The 24,643-nt window shown below is 40.8% G+C and overlaps 1 protein-coding gene and 1 long non-coding RNA gene across 4 annotated transcripts in view; one reads left to right on the top strand and one right to left on the bottom strand.

The window, feature by feature from the left end:
- fbxl4 (F-box and leucine-rich repeat protein 4) overlaps nucleotides 1-24,643 on the bottom strand; it is a 124,803-nt gene that overhangs the window by 90,357 nt on the left and 9,803 nt on the right. For all 3 annotated transcript variants that reach the window (XM_034175433.1, XM_034175434.1, XM_034175435.1), the window contains exons 2-3: nucleotides 18,942-19,576; nucleotides 5,186-5,522 (exon numbers count right to left, since the gene is read on the bottom strand). In XM_034175433.1, the coding sequence (XP_034031324.1) occupies nucleotides 5,186-5,522; nucleotides 18,942-19,438 (834 nt within the window). In that variant the 5' untranslated portion in view covers nucleotides 19,439-19,576. The remainder of the gene's footprint in view (nucleotides 1-5,185; nucleotides 5,523-18,941; nucleotides 19,577-24,643) is intronic.
- Nucleotides 5,886-24,082, top strand: LOC117514840. Its single transcript, XR_004561974.1, has 3 exons — nucleotides 5,886-5,956; nucleotides 6,746-6,747; nucleotides 24,071-24,082. It is a non-coding gene; the product is annotated as an uncharacterized LOC117514840 (long non-coding RNA).

Below are 24,643 nucleotides of genomic sequence, written 5' to 3'. Positions count from 1 at the left end.
TTAGCCGGTTTAGCATGGCGGCTTCTCCTGTCTCTCCCACACTTTTCTGCTCTGGGTGTGAAATGTTTAGTTATTCCTCGGCCTCCTTTAGCAGTAATGGTACTTGTAATAAGTGTAGCTTATTCGTAGCTTTGGAGGCCAGGCTGGGCGAATTGGAGACTCGGCTCCACACCGTGGAAAATTCTACAGCTAGCCAGGCCCCTGTAGTTGGTGTGGACCAAGGTAGCTTAGCTGCCATTAGCTGTCCCCCAGCAGATCCCGAGCAGCCGGGAAAGCAGGCTGGCTGGGTGACTGTGAGGAGGAAGCGTAGTCCTAAACAGAAGCCCCGTGTACACCGCCAACCCGTTCACATTTCTAACCGTTTTTCCCCACTCGGCGACACACCCGCCGAGGAACAAACTCTGGTTATTGGCGACTCTGTTTTGAGAAATGTGAAGTTAGCGACACCAGCAACCATAGTCAATTGTCTTCCGGGGGCCAGAGCAGGCGACATTGAAGGAAATTTGAAACTGCTGGCTAAGGCTAAGCGTAAATTTGGTAAGATTGTAATTCACGTCGGCAGTAATGACACCCGGTTACGCCAATCGGAGGTCACTAAAATTAACATTGAATCAGTGTGTAAGTAAGTCCCTTCGGCTGCTCCCTTGTTTGTACTTGGGGTCGCCACAGCAAATCCAAGGTGGATCTGCATGTTGAATTGGCAAAGGTTTTACGCCGGATGCCCTTCCTGACGCAACTCCACATTACATGGAGAAATGTGTTTGAACCCGGAACCTTCTGCACTGAAACCAAGCGCATTAACCACTTGGCCACCACCCCTGCTCTTAATATTGAATCAGTGTGTAACTTTGCAAAAACAATGTCGGACTCTGTAGTTTTCTCTGGGCCCCTCCCCAATAGGACCGGGAGTGACATGTTTAGCCGCATGTTCTCCTTGAATTGCTGGCTGTCTGAGTGGTGTCCAAAAAATGAGGTTGGCTTCATAGATAATTGGCAAAGCTTCTGGGGAAAACCTGGTCTTGTTAGGAGAGACGGCATCCATCCCACTTTGGATGGAGCAGCTCTCATTTCTAGAAATCTGGCCAATTTTCTTAAATCCTCCAAACCGTGACTATCCAGGGTTGGGACCAGGAAGCAGAGTTGTAGTCTTACACACCTCTCTGCAGCTTCTCTCCCCCTGCCATCCCCTCATTACCCCCATCCCCGTAGAGACGGTGCCTGGTGCCAGACCAACAACAACCAGTAAAAATCTATTTAAGCATAAAAATTCAAAAAGAAAAAATAATATAGCACCTTCAACTGCACCACAGACTAAAACAGTTAAATGTGGTCTATTAAACATTAGGTCTCTCTCTTCTAAGTCCCTGTTAGTAAATGATATAATAATTGATCAACATATTGATTTATTCTGCCTTACAGAAACCTGGTTTACAGCAGGATGAATATGTTATTTTAAATGAGTCAACACCCCCGAGTCACACTAACTGTCAGAATGCTCGTAGCACGGGCCGAGGCGGAGGATTAGCAGCAATCTTCCATTCCAGCTTATTAATTAATCAAAAACCCAGACAGAGCTTTAATTCATTTGAAAGCTTGACTCTTAGTCTTGTCCATCCAAATTGGAAGTCCCAAAAACCAGTTTTATTTGTTGTTATCTATCGTCCACCTGGTCGTTACTGTGAGTTTCTCTGTGAATTTTCAGACCTTTTGTCTGACTTAGTGCTTAGTTCAGATAAGATAATTATAGTGGGCGATTTTAACATCCACACAGATGCTGAGAATGACAGCCTCAACACTGCATTGAATCTATTATTAGATTCAGTTGGCTTCGATCATAATGTAAATGAGCCCACCCACCATTTTTATGCAGATGATACCCAGCTTTATCTATCCATGAACCCAGAGGACACACACCAATTAGCTAAACTGCAGGATTGTCTTACAGACATAAAGACATGGATGACCTCTAATTTCCTGCTTTTAAACTCAGATAAAACTGAAGTTATTGTACTTGGCCCCACAAATCTTAGAAACATGGTGTCTAACCAGATCCTTACTCTGGATGGCATTACCCTGACCTCTAGTAATACTGTGAGAAATCTTGGAGTCATTTTTGATCAGGATATGTCCTTCAATGCGCATATTAAACAAATATGTAGGACTGCTTTTTTGCATTAAAGCAATATCTCTAAAATTAGAGTGATGCTGAAAAACTAATTCATGCATTTATTTCTTCTAGGCTGGACTACTTCGCTCTCAGACTGCAGGCTTACTTGTAGTTCCTAGGGTTTGTAAGAGTAGAATGGGAGGCAGAGCCTTCAGCTTTCAGGCTCCTCTCCTGTGGAACCAGCTCCCAATTCAGATCAGGGAGACAGACACCCTCTCTACTTTTAAGATTAGGCTTAAAACTTTCCTTTTTGCTAAAGCTTATAGTTAGGGCTGGATCAGGTGACCCTGAACCATCTCTTAGTTATGCTGCTATAGACTTAGACTGCTGGGGGGTTCCCATGATGCACTGAGTGTTTCTTTCTCTTTTTGCTCTGTATGCACCACTCTGCATTTAATCATTAGTGATTGATCTCTGCTCCCCTCCACAGCATGTCTTTTTCCTGGTTCTCTCCCTCAGCCCCAACCAGTCCCAGCAGAAGACTGCCCCTCCCTGAGCCTGGTTCTGCTGGAGGTTTCTTCCTGTTAAAAGGGAGTTTTTCCTTCCCACTGTTGCCAAGTGCTTGCTCACAGGGGGTCGTTTTGACCGTTGGGGTTTTTCCATAATTATTGTATGGCCTTGGGGCAACTGTTTGTTGTGATTTGGCGCTATATAAATAAAATTGATTTGATTTGAAATAGTATGATCCTCTTCTGTATTCGCTTTGACAAATATTGGCTGTATACAAATGTGGGATTGAGTTTGAATAAATGTAACAGCACGAAAAATGCAGATTTATGGTGAAACATTCCTGAAAACATTGATCATGGCCATCGATTTAGATTTATGCCTGGTTGTTAGACGCTAACCAAGATGGCGGTGCTCTAGCAACAGCCAACAAATGAGCGGATCGATGCAGTAGAGAAGCGTGAATCTTCGACTGGACTGGGTTGCTTGATGCGAGAACGTTTCGCTTCAAATCTCAGAAGCTTCCTCAGCTAAAATTCTTGCTCTGGTAGTAGTTGGTAGCTGGCTGCATTGAACTTACTAAATAAAATTACACATGCTTTTAATAGTAAGTTCCTTTGCCTGCTCCCTTGTTTGCACTTGGGGTCGCCACAGCAAATCCAAGGTGGCTCTGCATGTTGAATTGGCACAGGTTTTACACCGGATGCCCTTCCTGACGCAACTCCACATTACATGGAGAAATGTGGCAGGGGTGGAATTTGAACCCAGAACCTTCTGCACTGAAACCAAGCGCATTAACCACTTCGCCACCACCCCTGCTTACACATGCTTTTAATATATAAATGATTTACTGCCCCCTGGTGGAATGCCGGGAGTCCAGAATGTAAATATAGATGTCCATTGTTCAGTGTTATTAGCCAATATCTGTAGCTTCTCTAAAAATATTAGCACTATCAATGTTCCATTTTGGCGGCATTCATCCATGGTGCATTGTAGCCCCATGTCCATTGTTTACTGGTTAGCTAAAATCACAAATTTCTCAATAAACATTTGTTCTATCAACCAGTGAAAGTGTGGATGATTCTTCTTGCTCTTTCGATCAAAATGGCAGTTTAATTTTTGTGATAGTCCTGAGATGAGACCAAAACTAGATTTTATGACTGCTCGTCTAACATTTGGCACAGGTGGACAGATTACCTAACCAGCTGTTTAAACAAAAAAGTGGAAAACTAAACCTTTCATGGTTTTGTTTAATCATTTAACTGAGAAAAAAAAATTAGGCCAACCAGCATTTCATGTCCTCAAGGTAGGGTTGGGCGATATGACCTAAAATTCATATCGTGGTATAAATTCAATCCCTTCATGGTGAGGGTGTATATCGCGATGTAAACGTAAGTGTAACTATTATGTGTTTCTGAAAGGGTCCCTTAGCAAAGGTAAATTGATAAAAATAAATTCATAAATGACAACAAAAAACAAAACAGATATAATTTTGAGGACATTTATTGTACAGATCACAAAACTACAGCTACAATTTGCCAGAAGGTACATCTAAGATGCAAGCCTAGATTTGATGTTTCGGTGTAAGAATTAAATAAATGAATTTATTGTTGGGTCAGTGGCTGAAGTTTCATCTCTTGAACACTAGATGGCATACTTGCTCTGAATACATGAAGCGTTTTAAGGACAGTCACGGAGAGCTTTTCCTCATTTACAAAACAACACAAAACCACCAAAAAAAAAAAAAAAAAAAAAAAAAGAATAAAGTACTTAATTTACTTGTATGTGGAGTCAGTCTGGGTAAATCGACATTCCCTGGCTGATTTTGTCTTTCTGCTCCTTGAATTAAATTAAAATTAAATTGCATTATTCAGTGTGGTGCTTTCTCAAATGTTTGATTCAAGTTGCAAAGGAGCCGCCCACCTCCGCTGGGAGCATCCACAGAAATAAACAAACATCTTTGCAAATATCAGCGACAGAACTGTTAAGTGCGGAAGACACTCGGGCGTCTCAAAGTCGCACGAACACTCCTCGATTCAGTGAGAGAGACGCCTCAGCTCAGAACAACCCCTCATCTCCTCTCCCCAGCAAAGGAGCAGTGGTTCACTTCACAGACACTTCGCAGAGAAGTTTTTCCTGGATTGAAAAACTCAGCGGGTGTCACTGCGATTTAGATGGTGGAGTTCAAATCTCTAACGTAGGCCAAATTTCTACCGTGTACCGTTTAAACCAGATATACTGTGCAGTACTACCTCAAGGCATGAAAAAGAGAAGGGTGACAAGCTTTTAGAGGGATATATAGATAGGCGTTATCTGAATAACAATGTATGCAGATGACAATTATTTTTATGTTGATATTCAGGCTATATGTAATTAAGAGGTAAGTAATGCTGTGGTACTCAAAAAGCTGGGTGAGGGCTGCTTTTGTCCAATGGGCATCCAGTTTGAGACCTCTTGTTTAATTTATTAGCTGTGATTAAAAATTAAATAAATACATTCATTATTTACAGGATTACTTCTGAACAGCTGTATTTGTTTACTCAACTGAGTATCATTGTGGCCAGTAATCACCTCGTAGGGCAGTTTGTCGAAGTAGCCATTTCCAGTCTTCTGCTGCTTGCAGTCTCCTCCCTGCCTGAAAAGACCTCCAACATCAGACAACTCTTCCTCACTGTCGCTTAAGTCATTAATGTCGATGACAGGCATCTTATAGAGTGCCAGCATAGGTCTCTCTTTGACCCCGCGCAGGATAACGGCATCCAGCTCAGTGTAGTAATCCAGCAAAGAGCTGTTGACCTCCAGACGCAGAAGGTTGGTGGGGAAGCTGATGTGCTTGATGCTGGGAGAAAACTGGCGTGCCTGTGGTGTCAGTACCTTAGTGGGCTCTCCTGACCACAGCACCTCCCACCTAGACAGGAGAAAGTGTCAGTGGCACCACAACATCCCGCCTCTGGAATACATACATAGAGTGGTAAAGGAAGTAGTTTCCCCTGGCAAGAAACATAGCTGATCATTTGCAGTTCATAGGAGAACATTTGACTCTAACCTGCTTAACAATCACTCATAAATGTTTGAGGACACATTAAGTTCTGGTTAAAGTTGTAGCTTCATGAAAATGTTGACAATAGAATTCAAACATCAGCAGCATCCAGGCCACACTGGTCCACGCTTAAAATAAAGCACAGCGTCTATGATCAAACTACTTCAATTTAATAGACCGTTGTTACATTCTGAGTGCACATGTGCAGCAGAGAGTAAATGTCACAGGACTAAGCGTGAACTCTGTTGCTGGAGTGGGGGGCAAAGCATTAAATGCGTATTTGTCCAAAACATGCCCAAGGAGTGGCTCTCTGTGCAGGCTATAGGTGCACTGACACGAGCATGCCTTTGATTCACACAATAGCAGGACAAGAGAGATTCAAAGCTTTTATTGTCATATGCACAGTAAAGAAACATGTTTCTCTGTGCAATGAAATTCTTACTTTGCTGCCCACAATGGATGCCCAAATATATAGATAACCAAGTATAAAATATCTAAATATAAGTGGGGAAAAATGAAATAACATAAAATAAGCAAGCTGGTAAGACCAATAGAATATAACAAACAATGTAATAAAAATGTAATAATGTAACAAAAGGAAATATACACTGTAAGAAGGGAAATATAAAAAATATGCTTGTGTAATGCCCTACATGATATGTACATGATTGTTACACACTCATGTACTTTCACTGTTTTGTGCAACATTCAGCAGTAAACGGTTTCGTGCAATTGAGCCGATGGATTCAAGTTAACAGGTGTTGTAGTGCAACAGAATAAAGTGTCCGTAATATAGTAAAGTGTCCAATAGAAGATAAAGTGGCCAGTGATGGGGGGCTCTGTCCTTGGGGGGGGGGGGTTCAGCTGTTTAACAGTCTAATGTGGGAAAGAAGGAGTTCTTGAACCTGGTGGTTCTGCATCTCACAGTCCTGAACCTGTGGCCTGAAGGGAGTGAATAGTCCATGTTGGGGGTGAGTGGGGTCTTTGATGATGGAGACAACTCTCCTGTGGACTCTGCAGTGGTGGATGCTCTGCAGAGAGGGTTGTGGGGTCCTGGTGATCTTAGACGCAGTCCTTATCACTCTCTGCAGGCGTTTGCGGTCCCATACAATAGAGCTGCCGTACCACACAGTGATGCAGGTGGTCAGGACTGACTCAATGATGCAGCTGTAGAAGTTGCTGAGGATCTTGGGTGGACAAAATCCACTATATGTATGTAATGGATTAGTTACAGCCAGGAGGTGCCAAATGATCTACGGGGAATCTCCAGCACCAACTGGGCTCGCGTATTTCTTTGATTAAACGCCTGACCTTGAATCAAGACCTGCCTCATTTAATGGCTGGGTCAAAACTTAAAATAAACACCTGCCTTAAATAAGCACCAAACATTAAGTGCATTAAAAAGATTACATTTGGTCAAGTCACTTTTTTTTCTAAGCCTGCTGCGGAGTGGTACCTTAGAATCCTAAAGCTTGATTTATGTTTCTCCAACTCCGTAACTCTGTGGCCACGAAATTATTATTGTAACATTGAATGATGACAAAAATGTGCACACAGTGTGTTCAGGATCACAGCAACAGCAGAAATGTTCTCCACTAAATGTGTTATTATTCAGATTGTCTCATCTGGGACATGTTTAAGGGACTTTGTACACCTTTCTTTGGACACGTTATGGCCATTTGTCGCATCCATAGATTCAGTCATGTCCGTGTATTTACATAGAGGATGCATGCCCACATTAAAAGGCGCTGCACCCCACAGCATTCTACATGAGTGACATGCAAAATACTCAGTGCACCAAATAATGTAACAATGGTCTATTACTTCTGCCAATCAACAGAAGCAGGGTAGAGGTTATGTGATCAGCCCTATCTGTTTGTTTGCAAGACATCTCAAATGTTTTTCAGCAAAAATTGCAAGGTCTTTGTTGCAACAAAAAGTTAATTGAATTTTGCTGGTGACCCAGTGCTGCCAAACAGGGAATTTTGTTGTTGTTGGTTTAATCTTCTTCATTAAACATTGTAAGACACACTTTTTCATTTGCCTCTTTGAAAGCCTTTTTATAAAGATAAAACTTACAGATACCCTGCTGAACCCTGACTGCCCTCTTCTGTCAATCAATGAAGGTAATGAGGACACTGGTCATTATTAGTTAGTGACACGCACCAAGTTCCCACATTTAGTTATCCATGCAATAAACCAAAACAAATGAAGTGAACATTCTCAGACAAAATATGTTTTTTTTGTTTGAGTTTGCATTTGTATTATTTCCATCTACACTTCAAGCCTTATTCTGCCATCTTTTTGTCATTTCCTCATAAACTGCCTTTTTTTTCAGCTAGTTTTAAATGGACAAGTTTCAGAAAATGGATGGACATATGGTGCTTTCAGAACACACTGATCACAAATGTGGTTTCTGTGTTCACATTAGGGTCCTTATAAACAGTACGGACTGCATGGACAGCTACAATGTCCAGAAAGAGATCTGTGCTCACACAGCTGAAAACGTCAAACAATTAAACTGTGAGGCCGGCTAAGACACAATCATTTGCAAAATAAAAAAACCCAGTGTAAAAACAGATGCATTTCTTGTTTGAAGGACAAACTACTTTTAGAATGTGAGCATCTCTTAAATGACAAAAGTTAAACTTGCTGTCAATACAACTGTCTTATTTGGTTCACTATAATTATATCATTCACTTTCAAAATGCAAAAAAAAAAAAATGCAGAAACGAAAACCTTAAAGTACACAGTTATGTGTAGCTCTACAGGTTCTTATAACTTGCTAAGACAATAACTTTAGTCTGCGTCATAATTTCTGAGTGCTACATGCACAATGCCATCCTCTGCATCAGGGTTCAGCTTGGTTTGCCTGCGACACCCGTGATTAGACAGATACAATACGTTCTGTCTCAACCAAGTGAAAATGCAGTTGTGATCAGTCAATAAATCTCTAAAACTCTAAAAAGGTACATGTAGAGCAGAGCCTGACCGATATGGATTTTTAGGGAGCCGATATTGTGGAGTGTCGAGAGAGAGAGAGAGAGAGAGAGAAATTTACCAGTGTTTCCTAAAGAGTGCTAAAAGTCTGGCAGACATTAAAAAAATAACACCACCACCAATCAAGAATAATGCTGACAAAATAATTAAAACAACACTAAATTTCCATTAATTTAATATGTATACAGTGGCTTTCAAAAGTATTCAGCCCCTTGGTATTTCACGCATTTTAATTTGTTGATGGCATTTCAAATACAAAAAGTAATTCAGGCTTCTCAATATAAAAATTTCTAAAATTATCTTCCTTAGACTCAAACTGAAAGTAAATCTCTACAATGTGATATAAACTGATTAAAAATATAAAAGCCAACATGATGGGTTGCATAAGTAATCAGCCCCTTTGGTATAATACCTGTAAATAATCAGTTTAATTGCCAGTTTTCTTCAGACTCATCAGGAGATGGATACATGAACATTTCCAACTCACTTGAATACGTCTTGAACTTTATTTACACCAGTTATGTAGAAATACAAACAGTATGACACTCTATGGTAAATCTGTGTGGAGTAGACAGTTCTGAAAAACTGGAGAAGAGTGAGGAAAGCCACCAAGACACCCAGAAGAAGTTACAGACTTCTGTGGCTTTGGAGAAATTGTGCACAGTGCAGTTGTGTGTTTTGTATCTCCAGTTATACAGCTTCATGATGAAGTGGTACAGAGAAGGATTTTCTTAAAAAGAAGCCCTGAAAGTTCAGCTACAATTTGCAGAAGGTACATCTGAGATGCAAGCCTAGATTTGATGTTTTGGTGAAAGAAGACCCTCCAAAGGGGCCAATTACTTACACAACCCATCAGCTTGGCTTTTATATTTTTAATTAATTTATATCAAGTTGTAGGGATTTACTTTCAGTTTGAGTGTAAGGAAGATAACTTTAGAAATTTTTATATTGAGAAGCCTGGTTTACTTTTTGTATTTGAAAGACCATAAAATTAAAATGTGTGAAATTATATACGTTCGATGTCGCTGACATTAATGAGCAAAGCTCTTCACTATCTGTGTATATATATCATTAAACAATAATTTAAAATGGAATCATTGTTGCAGAACCTACCATCGGTTTGTGGCTTTTTACGACAATATTGTCTGGTTTGTTGCTTTTTCCACTATGGGCAGATTTTTTTTTTTGGTGCCATTTCCGGTTTGTGCCGTTGTCTACCATAAGGGCGAGCTTTGTGCTGCTGCGTGGCGCTTCGCTCGTATCAAAGACCATTTCAGTGCGTCTGTAGTGCTCTGAAAGCACTGTGATTCATACACGAGAGTCCACCTCTGTGTTTTTGACACAATGCAAGCCCTTTGAAATTTAAATCATGGGCGCATAACTGAATCACATGCAGATTAGCTTAATGCTGCCTGAACTGCCATTTATTTTTTTGTGAGGACCATCAGGCCTGAAAAACACTCTAGGGACAACACAGTTCATGACATGTTTTTAAATAGCTATGATTCCTAACATCGAGCCCTTATGACAAAGAAATGCTACTAAGGCCTGATGTTTTACAGTTTAAACGTGAACTTCAATGTAAATACTATAAATGTAACAAACACACACTACCTTGCCACCAAGCTGACCACTCTGATTGGCAGTCATGTCACATCACTCAGCATTTGCACCTCTTAGCAGGCGGCATTACAACACTTGTCTCTTGTCCCTGTACAATGCTCACTGTGGTCTAAAAGGAATGGCATCAAGGGGCATTTCCTCCATCTCTTGCAGCTAATGTGACCAAGGGGTGGTGGGGGTCCCAGCCATGCTTGACAGCATACTGTCTGAGCACTCTGCCAGACAAACTATCTAATACTCCATTTCCAAACAGCAAAAATGTTTTTTTTTTCTGCATTGTTTATGTGGAAAAAAAAAATTTTGCATCAAGTACAGTTTACACCAATGGCTCGTGTTGACTGATAACTTCAGCCAATCAACCTACCGGTCAGGCTGTAGTATCTTCTTGTATACAAGCAAAGCATGTTCTGTTTTTGCACATTTTTGTTTGGTCAGTCACCCTCTTGTTGACGCTGAAATTTTAACATACTGACAATGTATTGATGGGTTGATGCTGAGGCTCTGGGACTGAAGATTTTGCACAACCAAGACTCTTGCATACTCTTATTTACACAGATGGTGTCCATTCAAATGGTAAATGGACTGCATTTATATAGCGCTTTTCCATCTGCATCAGACGCGCAAAGCGCTTTACAATTATGCCTCACATTCACCCCGATGTCAGGGTGCTGCCATACAAGGCGCTCACTACACACCGGGAGCAATAGGGGATTAAAGATCTTGCCCAAGGGCCCTTAGTGATTTTCCAGTAAGGCTGGGATTTGAACCCTTGATCTTCTGGACTCAAGCCCAACACCTTAAGCACTAGACCATCACCTCCCCTGGGTCAGGACATGATGTGTCGTATAAATTAGCTAGATGTTCTGTTTGGAAATGATCTCAGCAAACCTGCGTATGTCTCAGCTCAAAGCTCTTTCTGGCTGTCCAGGTTGGCTCAGCTCACAAAGTTTGCTGTCTTATAGCAGGTACAGAAAAATGTAAATTGTTTAGCCGATGTGACTGATGTGTGCATCCAAAACCAGCACAGATGCAGACTATTTTCACCTTCTGTTATTACCGAAGACACACTGCTGATTTGTTGTTTGTGCTGCTAGGACCCAAAGATAGGAACACGTGGTCATATGACACAAGCCAAATACTATATATACACTACAAGAGCAAAAGAGCAGTTTCATTTCTGGCCACTGCAGCAGGCCTTAATGCTGTCACAATGTTTTGCTTTCCCAGATGGACTATAGCTTATGTGTGTGATTTCTTCACATTTTCCCAAGAAATATATTTTGAGAAATCAAGTAGCTGACAGGGCCCGTATCCACAAAGCAGCCTAAGGCTAAAAGTAGTTCCTAGTGACATTATTCTAAGAAAAATCTAAGCTAGATAAAGGTAAAGATAAAGGATAAGATAAAGGTTATTCACAAAGCACCTCAGGCCTTAAGAGAGCTCCTAAGGTGCCAAAGTGTTGTGAGGAGGAAGGAGGACTTTTAAGAAGCCTAATGGGCCTTTCACACTGAATACGTCAGATGTGTCAAATGCATCAAAAATCGGTCTAAAAAGCATTCTTTTCAATGAGACACGTTGCTTTTTAGATGCGTCAGAAGCGTCGCGTCAAAAGCCAAGCTAAAATGACGCTTCTGACAGGAGCGCACATTGCCGCTTGTCGGCAGGCTGACACGGTCAAAGTTCAATCCAATCCAACTTTCAATGCTCTGAGCTGTGATGTACCTTTGCGTTGTCCAATAGGAACGACGCGTCGGGCCAAAACATGGAAGACTAGTGGCAGAAGCCACTGATCTCTACAAAATGGATCAGTGCAGAAACCACTGATCTGTACAAAACAGAAACATGTCACAGGACTGTTCATTTATAGAGCAGTTTTCTGAAGAAAAATCCCTGGAAAGGTTTTTTGTTGTTGTTTGTTACCTCAGAATTTCTGATTACTGTTAAAAAAAAAAATTTAGACCACTTGTAATTAAAATAGCTAAATAAATCAATAAATGGTTCTTTAGAAACCTTTCATCTGTAAATTAAAACCACCTGTTATTTCAGATTAGATCATTTCTTGTTTTACATAAGGAACCTCGGACATTTATTTTTAGACAAAATAACATGGAAATTTGTACATTTTTTTTTAAGTCTGGTAGATTATTTATATCTCATTTCAACCAGAAAAACAGACACTAATACAAATGTTTATTATAAATGCAAAAGGAAATAATTTAACAATGACTGCAGTGTGATTGTAAAGTAGGATTTCTGTGACATAAACCTCATGATGTATTTTTTTTGTAGTCATTTAAACTTGTAATTTCGTCAAAATATGTAATTACCTTTAATGTTATCAGGACAGAGTCATTTCTAAAATATGAATTTGAGCACAATAAGTGGAGACCTTCTACCTGTGCAAATGTCTTTGGACTTTGATTTGTGGACATTTTTAATGATCCGTTCATTTATTGTTAAAATATAAAATGAAACAGCTTTTTAAAAAATAATAAAATAGTTGCTGTTGAAAGAGCCTTTTATTTAGAAGCAGGTGATGTTCTGCTGGATTCTCTGGACCAGATGAAGGTCTCTTCTGCAGTTTTTAACTCTGGTGGTGTTGCTGAAGACACTTTTGTCCTATTTTGAAGAGCAGAGATGTTTTCTTTTGACTGGACTTCGTGGTGTTCAGCTCATCAATGGAAGTTTGGTTGTCTGCACAGCAAATGTTCCTGATTAGGACAAATAAAAATATTTCTTTAAATATAAAGAAACACTAAACAGTTTATATATAAAAAAGGAAAAAAACAGCAAAAAAAAAAAAAAAAAAAAAAAAAAAAAACGATGGAAAAAAAAAAAACGCCCGAAAAAATAAGTTATTTAAAGTTGAGCTTTTGTGGTGTCTGAAAAAAGCTGTAGCTTTATTTGGTAAAAAATAAAGACTGAACCATCTACAAATTAAAGCGTTGACTCAGATCAACTGTGCTAAAAAGCTAAGCTAACGTTAGCCGATCAATAAACCTTCACAGCAGTTCAGTAAACATCACGTTTTATTTTAATATTCTTCTCACCTCGATAAAGCTGCAGAACTAAACTCCGTTGGGCAAACTGGGACTTCACATATATCCAAAAAGTGGGAGATTTCAGACTGAGTGGGTTTGTTCCATCACCCCGGCTGCCTGCCTCGGTCTGACCAGTGATGATGCCTGAAGGTCGGCTTCTCCGTGCGGATCGGCCCGCTGTCACGGTTCGATTGATATCCCACCAAGTTGTCAGTTCTCCCTCAGTCTGCGTCACTCTGAAAAGTAGCTGAAAAAAGCTTCTCCCAGCAGGGTGATGGAGAATCGTTCTACTGCTTTTTTTTTTAAAGGTTTTTTGTGGTTCAGGCGACGCAAATTCAAGATGGCGATCGCTGAACTTTGTTAAGGTTGTGGAAACAGCCAGAGTGTGACGTGGCAATCTCCACTCCCTTGCCGCTTCCGAAGCGATGCATCTGACATCATGCGTCGGATGCGGATTGGGACACGTTGACGGATTGGCCTGAAGTATTCAGTGTGAAAGGCCCATAAGAGTCTTGTCTTCAACAGAGAAGATGGTGGAAAAGACAGAGAGGGGGCAGAGATATTTTCCGCATGTTGATTGGCAGTGATTCAGCACCACGCTGCCGGCTCAATGGTGCAGGAATAATGTTTGTGGTCAACCTCATCATGAATGAGCTGACTTTTCCCACCCAGCGTAGTAACATGAGATGAAGGTCATCACAACATTGATACCTGGCTACAGAAAAAAATGTACATTGCATGTGTACATTTTGTATAATGACAATAGAGGGCATTCTATTCTATTCTAAATTCTGTAACATTCATACAATTATTAATATCAAAGTAAGCGATGTCAGCAACCTATACTCACCTGTTTGAGAAGAATTTGGCTTGTGTGCACAATTACCAGCATGGAGAGTAAAGGTAACAATAAGCTAATCAATATAACTAGCATATTGCCCATGGGGAGCCACTGGTTCTAGATTCAGTAGTGTTTATAAATAGGTAGCTGACGTTTTTCAAGGGTGGTAATAAATAACCATAATTTCCATGGCGAGTGGGAAAATGGTATAATTTTTTTTCTGATTGAGACTCTACTGATTGTGCTTTTTTTTTTACATAATCTAAGTGGTAGTTGCAGGAAACGGCTGTAGTTGATGGCCACGGTATACATTTATGAAAATCACATCATTCAAACTTTATGTGTAGAACGCTCCTTTCCAGTTGTCCAGAGAGCAATTATTTCCTTTTACTCCTACAATTTAATTTGCACACATTTCATCATTCCAGTGTAAATATAAATTCACTAGTCCTTTATATCAACATTTTTTCAAATAATATGTTGCTATCTAATGTACTTTTTGTATAACAGCCTCCTGAACCCAGTATGAAATATCCTGTAATGTGAGTCATGAAATGGGACTGGTTTTTTTTTTTGTTTGTTTTTTTACACTGAATCCCCTTACACAATAAAACTACTACTGATAAATCTGCTTCCCTTGACTTTACCAAAGACAATCATACCAAAAACAGGTCAGTCCTGCATTATTCTGATGCAAAATAAGGCACTGAGTATCTATAACGCGAGTCACACGTAACAAGTCACAAAAATGGGACAAGGTAACGTGAGTCACACTGTTTTTTACTGTAATGTAACGGTTTACTTCTGTCGTTTCTAACGTGGGCAGCCTTCAAATTAGTTTCAGTGACTTATAAAAGAGGGCAGTGCTGTAGTTTTTCCCAGAATCCATTGCACTTCCTGTATGTTTGTGAAACGGCATGCTCATCAGGCAAAAACAAAAGATTTCATATCCATCATCATCCACAACAATCAGAGGCAAGTTCAATTAAATGTTCACATGGAAAACTTGGTCTAATACCTTAAAACATACGTGGACAAAGATTAAATAAAAAAGAAAGGAAACCCGGAGAAACAAAGGGCTATTTAGTGCAAGGCCAATGTGAGTGAATTGAATTTCTAGACACTTCCTGCTGCATGGGGTCATAGCAAATACTGTCCAGCACTGTCCAGCAATTACAGTTTATTGTTTGTATTACAATGTTTGGAAAGAGGTGTCATTTGATTTAAACGGTGATTCACTTTGAAGTTATGAATTCTGAGCTGCAGAGAGCCGCGCAGCATTTGGAGCAACAGAATGGAGGACGATTCTCGTTTCTTTCTCGCAACAAGACAGAAGTCCCAGTTAGTCACTTTAAAAGTACAAAAGTGACTCACAACTGACTTATTTTAATGGCTTTGAGAGGGGATAAGAAGCAGAGTTGCCGCGTCTGAAGAGAAGCAAAGCAAAGATCCAACGAAGCAGTGGATAGGACCACTGCTTCATTGGTTCAAGGTTCAAAGCAGATCCACGCTGCAGAAACGGTTGATTACAGACCCGCTGCAGGTTCTGTAATCAATGTAGAGAAATTATCATGTTCCCAACAAACACCCTCAAAACAACAGCCACTCTGAAGGACAGATAAAGGAATCGTTAAGCAAAAAGGCTATTGATATCGGTGGATCGAAATGTTTCTTAACGATACCCGAAAAGAACCTGTTCTTGATACCCAAGTCTACTCATTACAGACCATTACATAGAGAGCTTTTGTATAACTAAAATAACGAATGTAGTGAGTATTCACATTACACTGGAAAAATGTAACGCGACTCATAGTAACGTGAGTCACACAAATTATGTAACACCCTGCCTATGTTTAGAAAAAAAATCAAATCATTTTCTATGTATTTTTTGTAGCCATTTTATCTGTCAACAAATGGCACATAATGATCCACTCCAATCATTTATAGTTTGAGGAGAATTTGATGTGTGTTAAAGTAAGGTTTTTTCATTTTCATTTTTGTGTAACGCGAGTCAAGTGTTCATTAGATACAATTAAAATCCTAGTTGTTGAGTATTTTCAGATTTTGGTGATATCATTCAATACCTTGTAGGAATGGATTGTTGCATGCAACAGTTGGATTCTTACAACCTCCAAGTGTACCAGATACTAAGAGACAAACCTTGGAAAGTGGGCTAAAAATGTAACGTGAGTCACATGGAACTGCCCATCTGAATATTAGCTGCACCCACCAATTTTAAAAAGAAACTAGGACTGCAAGCAGTCATATACGGGCCCTCGTTCCGCACAACCGCCTACCCAGGCCAGCACATCCCCTTGTGACCAGATGAGGGCATGTGTGTAGAGGGGCAACCACTCATCACACAGTTCAAATTTAAAGCAAATCACACAATGCATGAAGGAGTTATGACATGTTGATGGTTCATCCACTAGGGGGCACTCAGAGCACAAACACAGGGGCCAGGTGTGTTCAGGGGCCAACTGTTATCACACATGTGAATTTTCAAGTCAATCAGGCAAAACATGAAGGAGTTATCATGATTTGATGTTCCATGGCGAAGGGCCAAAATGGCGATGCCACAGTGGCCACACCCTTCAACATAGAGAAAAGCTTTTGATAACCTTTGGTCAGTATCATCTCTGGATGCTCTGAAAGAAATTTGAAGTGCATTGGACAAAATCCCTAGGAGGAGTTCGTTCAAATAAAACGTGTGGAAATCACGCCAAAATGACAAGAAAATTCAAAATGGCCGACTTCCTGTTTGGAGTAGACCAATGGTGCAAGAGACTTTTTTGTACGTCTATGCAAGTCACACATGTGTACTAATTTTCATCTCCCTACTCCAAAAAAATCCCTATGGGGAGGGGTTTTTGAATGGTTCAAGGGGGCGCTATTGAGGCCTCAAAATCGAAACTTAAAATCAAAATGGCCAACTTCCTGTCGACATTTCACCATGACGTTAAGAGACTTTTTGTGCGTCCTAGCATGGTAAATATATGTACCGAATTTCATGAGGCTATGACGAAAAAAAAACCCCTATGTGTAGGGTTTTTTTGAAAATTTCTAGGGGGTGCTATTTCGCCATTTCACTGCGACCATGTGCGCAACCCCCAAAATATCGAACTTCGGATGTGGCCGGACGACGTTGGAAAATTTGGTGAGTTTTTGAGCATTGGAAAAGGCCGAAATTTGGATTTGAAAAGTGTAAAGAATAATAATAAATAATAATAATAATAATAAACAGCGAAATTACAATAGGGTCATCATAGGACCTTTTCCTACTCGGGCCCTAACAAAGAAGTTGTATATAAATAAGCCGCACCTGTCTATAAGCCGCGGGTCTCCACATTGTAAGGTGAGATATTTACACAAAAAGATGTTAGAAAATGTTTTAACTTTTAATTAAATGCATACGGTAAATGCATTTTTCCCTGAAGTGTTACACGGAAATATTGACGCGTACGTCATCCAGCGCTCACGCACAGTGTCTCTGCTCCACATGAAGAACTGAGTAATTTTAACTTTTTCCTTTTCTAACTTTCATGTGCAGCCAGGATCAGATGGAGTCTGTGGTAAATGAGATGTTAATGAGGCGCTGTGACTTTTTTGACTTGTTGCGCCAAGACAGAGACCCGGTTTGGAAGGGTGGGGAGGAGAAGACTCTGCTCCGCTAACTGTTCCGACGGTGCAACTCTGGCGCAAAGTGCCGGAGAGGAACTTTTCTTCACTAAAACAAACAGGTAAGACCTTATATTTACACTATGTGTGAATTTACACTGCATGAGGAGCGCAGCTTTCAGGAAATCAATCAACAGCGTCAACTGATGTATTTCAACTTATGAAAAAGCCTGTAAAAAAAATCCACAAAACAGCAGCATCATTGTAAAAGGACCAGTGTTCAAAGCGTGTACGGTATGCAAAGGTTCTATAATGAGTTGGGATGGTGTGCAAGTCCAGAAGAAAACTCTTTTTTTCTGTTATGTAATGTTTTTAATGTTAATTTACTGTCTAATGTATTTACAAATTGGTTATGTTCTTGTTATCATATACACGCTATTATCATTACTTTTTTATTATTAGTATCAGCATTATTAATATTATAATTTTATTTTATTATTATTTCTAATTTGTCATCTGATTTTTAAATGGAAACAAGTGTTTTCACTTTCTTGTATCATCCATGTATTTTTAATGTATTTATAATTATATTATGTACTTACATTGAACTTAATAAATAAACTCATGCATGCACACTTGTAATAGAGAGATAATCGGCATGAGAATGAGGTACATTCAAACATTTTCAAGCTGTGTAACAATTCATTTAATTTTGCCAAGTTTCATCATCATGACAAATTATTTTCATGACTACACATTTCTTGATCACATTGGTTGATTTCAGTGTCGATTCATAACTAGGAGGGCAGGGCGCATTTGTTTTTTATTTCTCCTTCCCTTTTTGTGACAACCAATCACAGCTCTTAGAGGACTGCTACAAACCTAGCAATGGGTCAACCCCGCCTCCTCACAAAGACAGACATTTCTGTTGCCTCCTTGCTCTCAGACACCAGGCTAAGTTATGAGCTCCTTGAGAGGACTTTGAGCTGCTTCGTGGATACAGGCCAAGACCATTACAATATAAACGTAAGGTAGGCCACACTGCCTGGCCAGACCAGATATCCACATGACCCAGTTCCAATTTGTAAGCATCCAGACTGCATATGTAAATCATCAAGAGATCAGACATTTCAAATCAGGTTTGTGAACCATAACTGTTTTTACCTGACATCAGTGGGTATGTTCTGGGAGAAGGGGTTGTGAGAACAGGCCAGGATCTGAACAATGGCTCCAGGGTAGTAAGTCTCAAGCACCTCCACAGCAGTTGGGTAGACAGGCTCCTCAAAGGCCAATTCAATATAATCCTGGCTGTAGAACCCTTTTGGGGTGCAGCGGTAAGGTGGCGAGGCACTGACGCTCCGTTCCCACCACTTCCCGTATGTTCTGAACACAGCTGTCTGGGTAAAATCCCCAGAGCTGGGGTACACATTGGGCACTCCGGCTAGATTCCACATGGTGTAGGACATACTATTCTCACTGCCATAGTGAGAACTGAAGTCTATAACTTCTTTAGCATACTGTTCCACCTCCACACTGACTGGCAGTACTGCCCGTTGCCCTGACTCCACAGCCCTGCGACTGGTCAGTGCCTCACCTCGTGTGCCACTCCTGGAGCGCCGCCGCAGACAGATGTAGTAAAACATACTCAACAGGGTTAACATAAGGAGCTCTTGAGCTGATGGGGGCAGGCGTGAGAAATGGAAGCAAAGGGGAGGAAGAGCCTCCACCTGCTGGAAGCACAGTGGCTGAAGGACTGAGGTCTACAAAGAGCAGATTACAGGCCGGGTGCCATGCATGACCTGTAGGTTAGGCAGACACAAACATATCCAAGAGTGAGAACAGAAAAACACTGGCTTTTACAAACTTCAGAGGTCTACTGCTTGGTCCTCATGTTAGTGAGAAAATTCTCAGCACTTATTCTGGTCTTTCCATTTTCACAGTAAGGACAAAAATCATGTAAAGTTTTGTAAAATAAAAAAATGCTATATATCAAAATGTGAAATTTTTCTAAACTTAAGAAGTATCTCATAAAATCCTGTTCAACTTTTTAAACAGCACCGCGTATACTTCAAATAACTAAACACTTTCAGAGGACCAAAGCTCAGGAAGACTATCCATGCTGTTAATGTGGAATGTTGGGAGCGCAGTTTGTAAAGCTCAGAGTTGAGCCGATACAGCTAACATTATTAAAAGGTCCAAAAATGATATACTGCCCCTAGTTGTCACAGTAGAGCACCAGTAACTCAGACCAAGACAACACACACACACACACACACACCTTCCTTTGTTTTCTGTTTTTCTATTTGTCAGCAAGATGCTATGAAAGACTGAAAGAACTTTGAAATACACACGAGTTCAACTGAACATTTGGATTACGATGCCAAGTGAGGAAACGTGTGGGCGCTTGCTACTGTCTTAAACATGGGGAGGGGCCACAATCTCACAGGTGCACTAAAATGGCACGTGGCCCATCTGGCAAGTAAAACAAGAAACAGAAAAGCTCAGCTTACAACACACACAAATAAAGCCGTGCTTCATTCTTGGCACAAGATGTCATTACATCTTTGCATAGAATGGCTGCTGCAGTTGCAGCCATTCATGATTTTCCTTTATAAATCATTGGCTGTCTGGATCAGAAACTTCAGATAAATATATCATATAGCAGACAAACACACTGATATTTGAGAAGTGAAATGAAGTTTATAGTATTTACAGAAAGTGTGAAATAATTATTTAAACGAAATTAGGCAGGTGCATAAATTTGAGCACCCTTGTAATTTATTGATCTGACTACATTTAGCACTAATTATTGCAACACAAAATTGGTTTGGTAAGCTCACTGACCCTTGACCTCCTTACACAGGTGAATCCATCCAATCATGGGAAAGGGTATTTAAGGTGGCCATTTGCAAATGTTTCTCCTCTTTGCATCTCTTCTAATGAGAGGCAACATGGGAGCCTCTAAACAACTCTCAAATGACCTGAAAACAAAGACTGTTCAACATCATGGTTTAGAGGAAGAACACAAAAAGCTATCTCAGAGATTTCAGCTGTCAGTTTCCACTGTGAGGAACACAGTGAGGAAATGGAAGACCACAGGCATACGAGGTCTGTCCATAAAGTAACGGTCCTTTTTATTTTTTTCAAAAACTATATGGATTTCATTCATATGTTTTTACGTCAGACATGCTTGAACCCTCGTGCGCATGCGTGAGTTTTTCCATGCCTGTCAGTGACGTCATTCGCCTGCGAGTACGCCTTGGGAAGGAGTGGTCCCGTCCCCTCATCGGATTTTCATTGTCTGGAAATGGCGGAATGAAAAGGACTTTTTTTCCATCAGAATTTTTTCAGAAGCTGTTAGAGACTGGCACCTGGAAACCATTCGAAAAATTTATCTGGCTTTCAGTGAAAATTTTACAGGCTTCACAGAGACTAAGGACTTTAACTACAGCTTTAAGGACCCCTTTAAGGACGGTCGGTGCGCCGTGCTCCGAGCTGCGATGACGAGGCACAAACCACTGGATCATTTCTAAACGGATCGCTCTGTGGATACGAGACCATCGTGTGTTCTTTCTCTGGTTATCACAAGAGCTGGACATCAGCCATTTTCCGGCAGATTTCACTTTTAACAAGAGATTTTGTCATGGAAAGGCGCGCAGAGGCTTCGCGCGTCACGACCAATTTGCTGATGAAGCGAGACAAAGGAACACCTCCTTTTCGGAGTGTTAGAGGACAAGTTGGGACATGTCCAGCTCTCCACAATTTCTCTTATACTCACTCGACTGGTAAGCACTGAAAGCAGAGATAGCCATGTCCAAACTTGTCCTCTAACACTCTGAAATGGAGGTGTTCCTTTGTCTCGCTTCCAAAGCGAATCGGTCGTGACGCGCGAAGCCTCCGCGCAGCTTTCCATGACAAAATCTCTTGTTAAAAGTGAAATCTGCCAGAAAATGGCTGATGTCCAGCTCTTGTGATAACCAGAGAAAGAACACACGATGGTCTCGTATCCACAGAGCGATCCATTTAGAAATGATCCAGTGGTTTGTGCCTCGTTGTCGCAGCTCGGAGCACCGACCGTCCTTAAAGGGGTCCTTAATGCTGTAGTTAAAGTCCTTATTCTCTGTGAAGCCCTTAAAATTTTCACCGAAAGCCAAATAAATTTTTCGAATGGTTTCCAGGTGCCAGTCTCTAACAGCTTCTGAAAAAATTCTGATGGAAAAAAAGTCCTTTTCATTCCGCCATTTCCAGACAATGAAAATCCGACGAGGGGGCGGGACCACTCCTTCTCAAGGCGTGCTCACAGGCGAATGACGTCACCGACAGGCGTGGAAAAACTCACGCATGCGCACGAGGGTTCAAGCATGTCTGACGCAAAAACATATGAATGAAATCCATATAGTTTTTGAAAAAAATAAAAAGGACCGTTACTTTATGGACAGACCTCGTAGTACTAGTTAAGGGCCGAAGTGGCAGGCCAAGAAAAATCTCAGATAAACTGAAGTGAAGGACGGTGAGAACAGTCAGAGTCAACCCACAGACCTGCTCCGAAGACCTACAACATGATCTCGCTGCAGATAGTGTCTCTGTGCATAGTTCAACTATACAGACCACTTTTCACAACGAGATGCTGTATGATACTGTAATGCAGAGGAAGGCTTTTCTGCATACACTCACAGACAGAGTCATCTGAGGTATGCTAAAGCACATTTGGACAAGCCAGCTTCATTTTGGAATAAGGTGCTGTGGATCGATGAAACTAAAATTGAGTTATTTGGACGTAACAAGGGGCGGTATGCATGGCTGAAAAAGAACACAGCATTCCAAGGCGGTGGTTCCATCATGCTGTGGGGCTGTGTGGCCAGTGCAGGTACTGGGAATATTGTTAAAGCTGAGGGTCACATGGATTCCAGTCAATATCAGCAGATTCGTGAGAACAATGTTCATGAATCAGTGAAAAAGTTGAAGTTGCGCCGGGGCTGGACCTTTCAACAAGACAACGACCCTAAACACTGTTCAAAATCTACTAAGGCATTCATGCAGAGGAACAAGTACAATGTTCTGGAATGGCCATCTCACTCCACAGACCTGAATATTATTGAAAATCTGTGGTGTGATTTTAAGCGGGCTGTCCATGCTCGGAAACCAACAAACCTGAGTTGTTTTGTAAAGAAGAATGGTCCAAAATACCTTCAACCAGAATCCAGACTCTCATTGGAAGCTATAGGAAGCATTTAGAGGCTGTTATTTCTGCAAAAGGAGGATCTACTAAATATTGATGTATTTTTTCTGTTGGGGTGCCCAAATTTATGCACCTGCCTAATTTTGTTTAAAGAATTATTGCACACTTTCTGAATCAGAATCGCCTTTATTGTCACTGTAATTTGCATTACAACGAGATTTGAGTGCAACTCCAAAAGGTGCTTTCTGTGGTGCGAGTAATTTTTAGCCAAATAAAAGATAGTGAAATTTAATGGTAAATTATTCAGAGTATATGTACAACTAAAATAAACATAAGGTGAAATGAAATGTGGACTAAGTAATGTAAAATGAGAATTATATACAACTGTGGAATCATATTGCATGGGAATATTGCACATGGTTTACAGATACTGCACAACAAATTTGAAGGTGTGGATTAGAGTGATTTGTTTTTGTTCAGAGCAGTGATCGCTCTGGGGAGAAAGCTGTCCCTGAGTCTGTTTGTCCTAGTTTTGATTTATCTATACCGTCGGCCGGAGGGTAGTAGGTCAAACAGGTGGTTGCTGGGGTGGGATGTGTCTTTGCTGATGCTGGCAGCTCTGCTGAGGTAGCGAGAGCTGGCAATGTCTTCAAGGCTGGGCAGAGAGCAACCACTGATCCTCTGGGCCATTTAGATCACCCTCTGCAGCGCTCTCCTGTCTGCTGCTGAACACCCCCCACCAGACTCATCCCCCGAGATGAGCCCAATCACGGTGGTATCATCCGCAAACTTTATGATGGTGTTTGTGGGATGGGTCGGAGAGCAGTCAATCAATCAATCAATCAACTTTTTTCTTGTATAGCGCCAAATCACAACAAACAGTTGCCCCAAGGCGCTCCACATTGCAAGGCAAGGCCATACAATAATTATGAAACACAGTCTACGTCTAAAGCAACATAACCAAGGGATGGTCCAGGGTCACCCGATCCAGCCCTAACTATAAGCCTTAGCGAAAAGGAAAGTTTTAAGCCTAATCTTAAAAGTAGAGAGGGTATCTGTCTCCCTGATCTGAATTGGGAGCTGGTTCCACAGGAGAGGAGCCTGAAAGCTGAAGGCTCTGCCTCCCATTCTACTCTTACAAACCCTAGGAACTACAAGTAAGCCCGCAGTCTGAGAGCGAAGCGCTCTAATGGGGTAATATGGTACTATGAGGTCCCTAAGATAAGATGGGACCTGATTATTCAAAACCTTATAAGTAAGAAGAAGAATTTTAAATTCTATTCTAGCATTAACAGGAAGCCAATGAAGGGAGGCCAACACGGGTGAGATATGCTCTCTCCTGCTAGTCCCCGTCAGTACTCTAGCTGCAGCATTCTGAACCAACTGAAGGCTTTTTAGGGAACTTTTAGGACAACCTGATAATAATGAATTACAATAGTCCAGCCTAGAGGAAACAAATGCATGAATTAGTTTTTCAGCATCACTCTGAGACAAGACCTTTCTGATTTTAGAGATATTGCGTAAATGCAAAAAGGCAGTCCTACATATTTGTTTAATATGCGCTTTGAATGACATATCCTGATCAAAAATAACTCCAAGATTTCTCACAGTATTACTAGAGATCAGGGAAATGCCATCCAGAGTAACGATCTGGTTAGACACCATGCTTCTAAGATTTGTGGGGCCA

This window comes from Thalassophryne amazonica, chromosome 7, assembly GCF_902500255.1.
Source record: "Thalassophryne amazonica chromosome 7, fThaAma1.1, whole genome shotgun sequence".
Taxonomy (NCBI): Eukaryota; Metazoa; Chordata; class Actinopteri; order Batrachoidiformes; family Batrachoididae; genus Thalassophryne; species Thalassophryne amazonica.
This window is presented reverse-complemented; position numbering and strand designations above follow the sequence as displayed.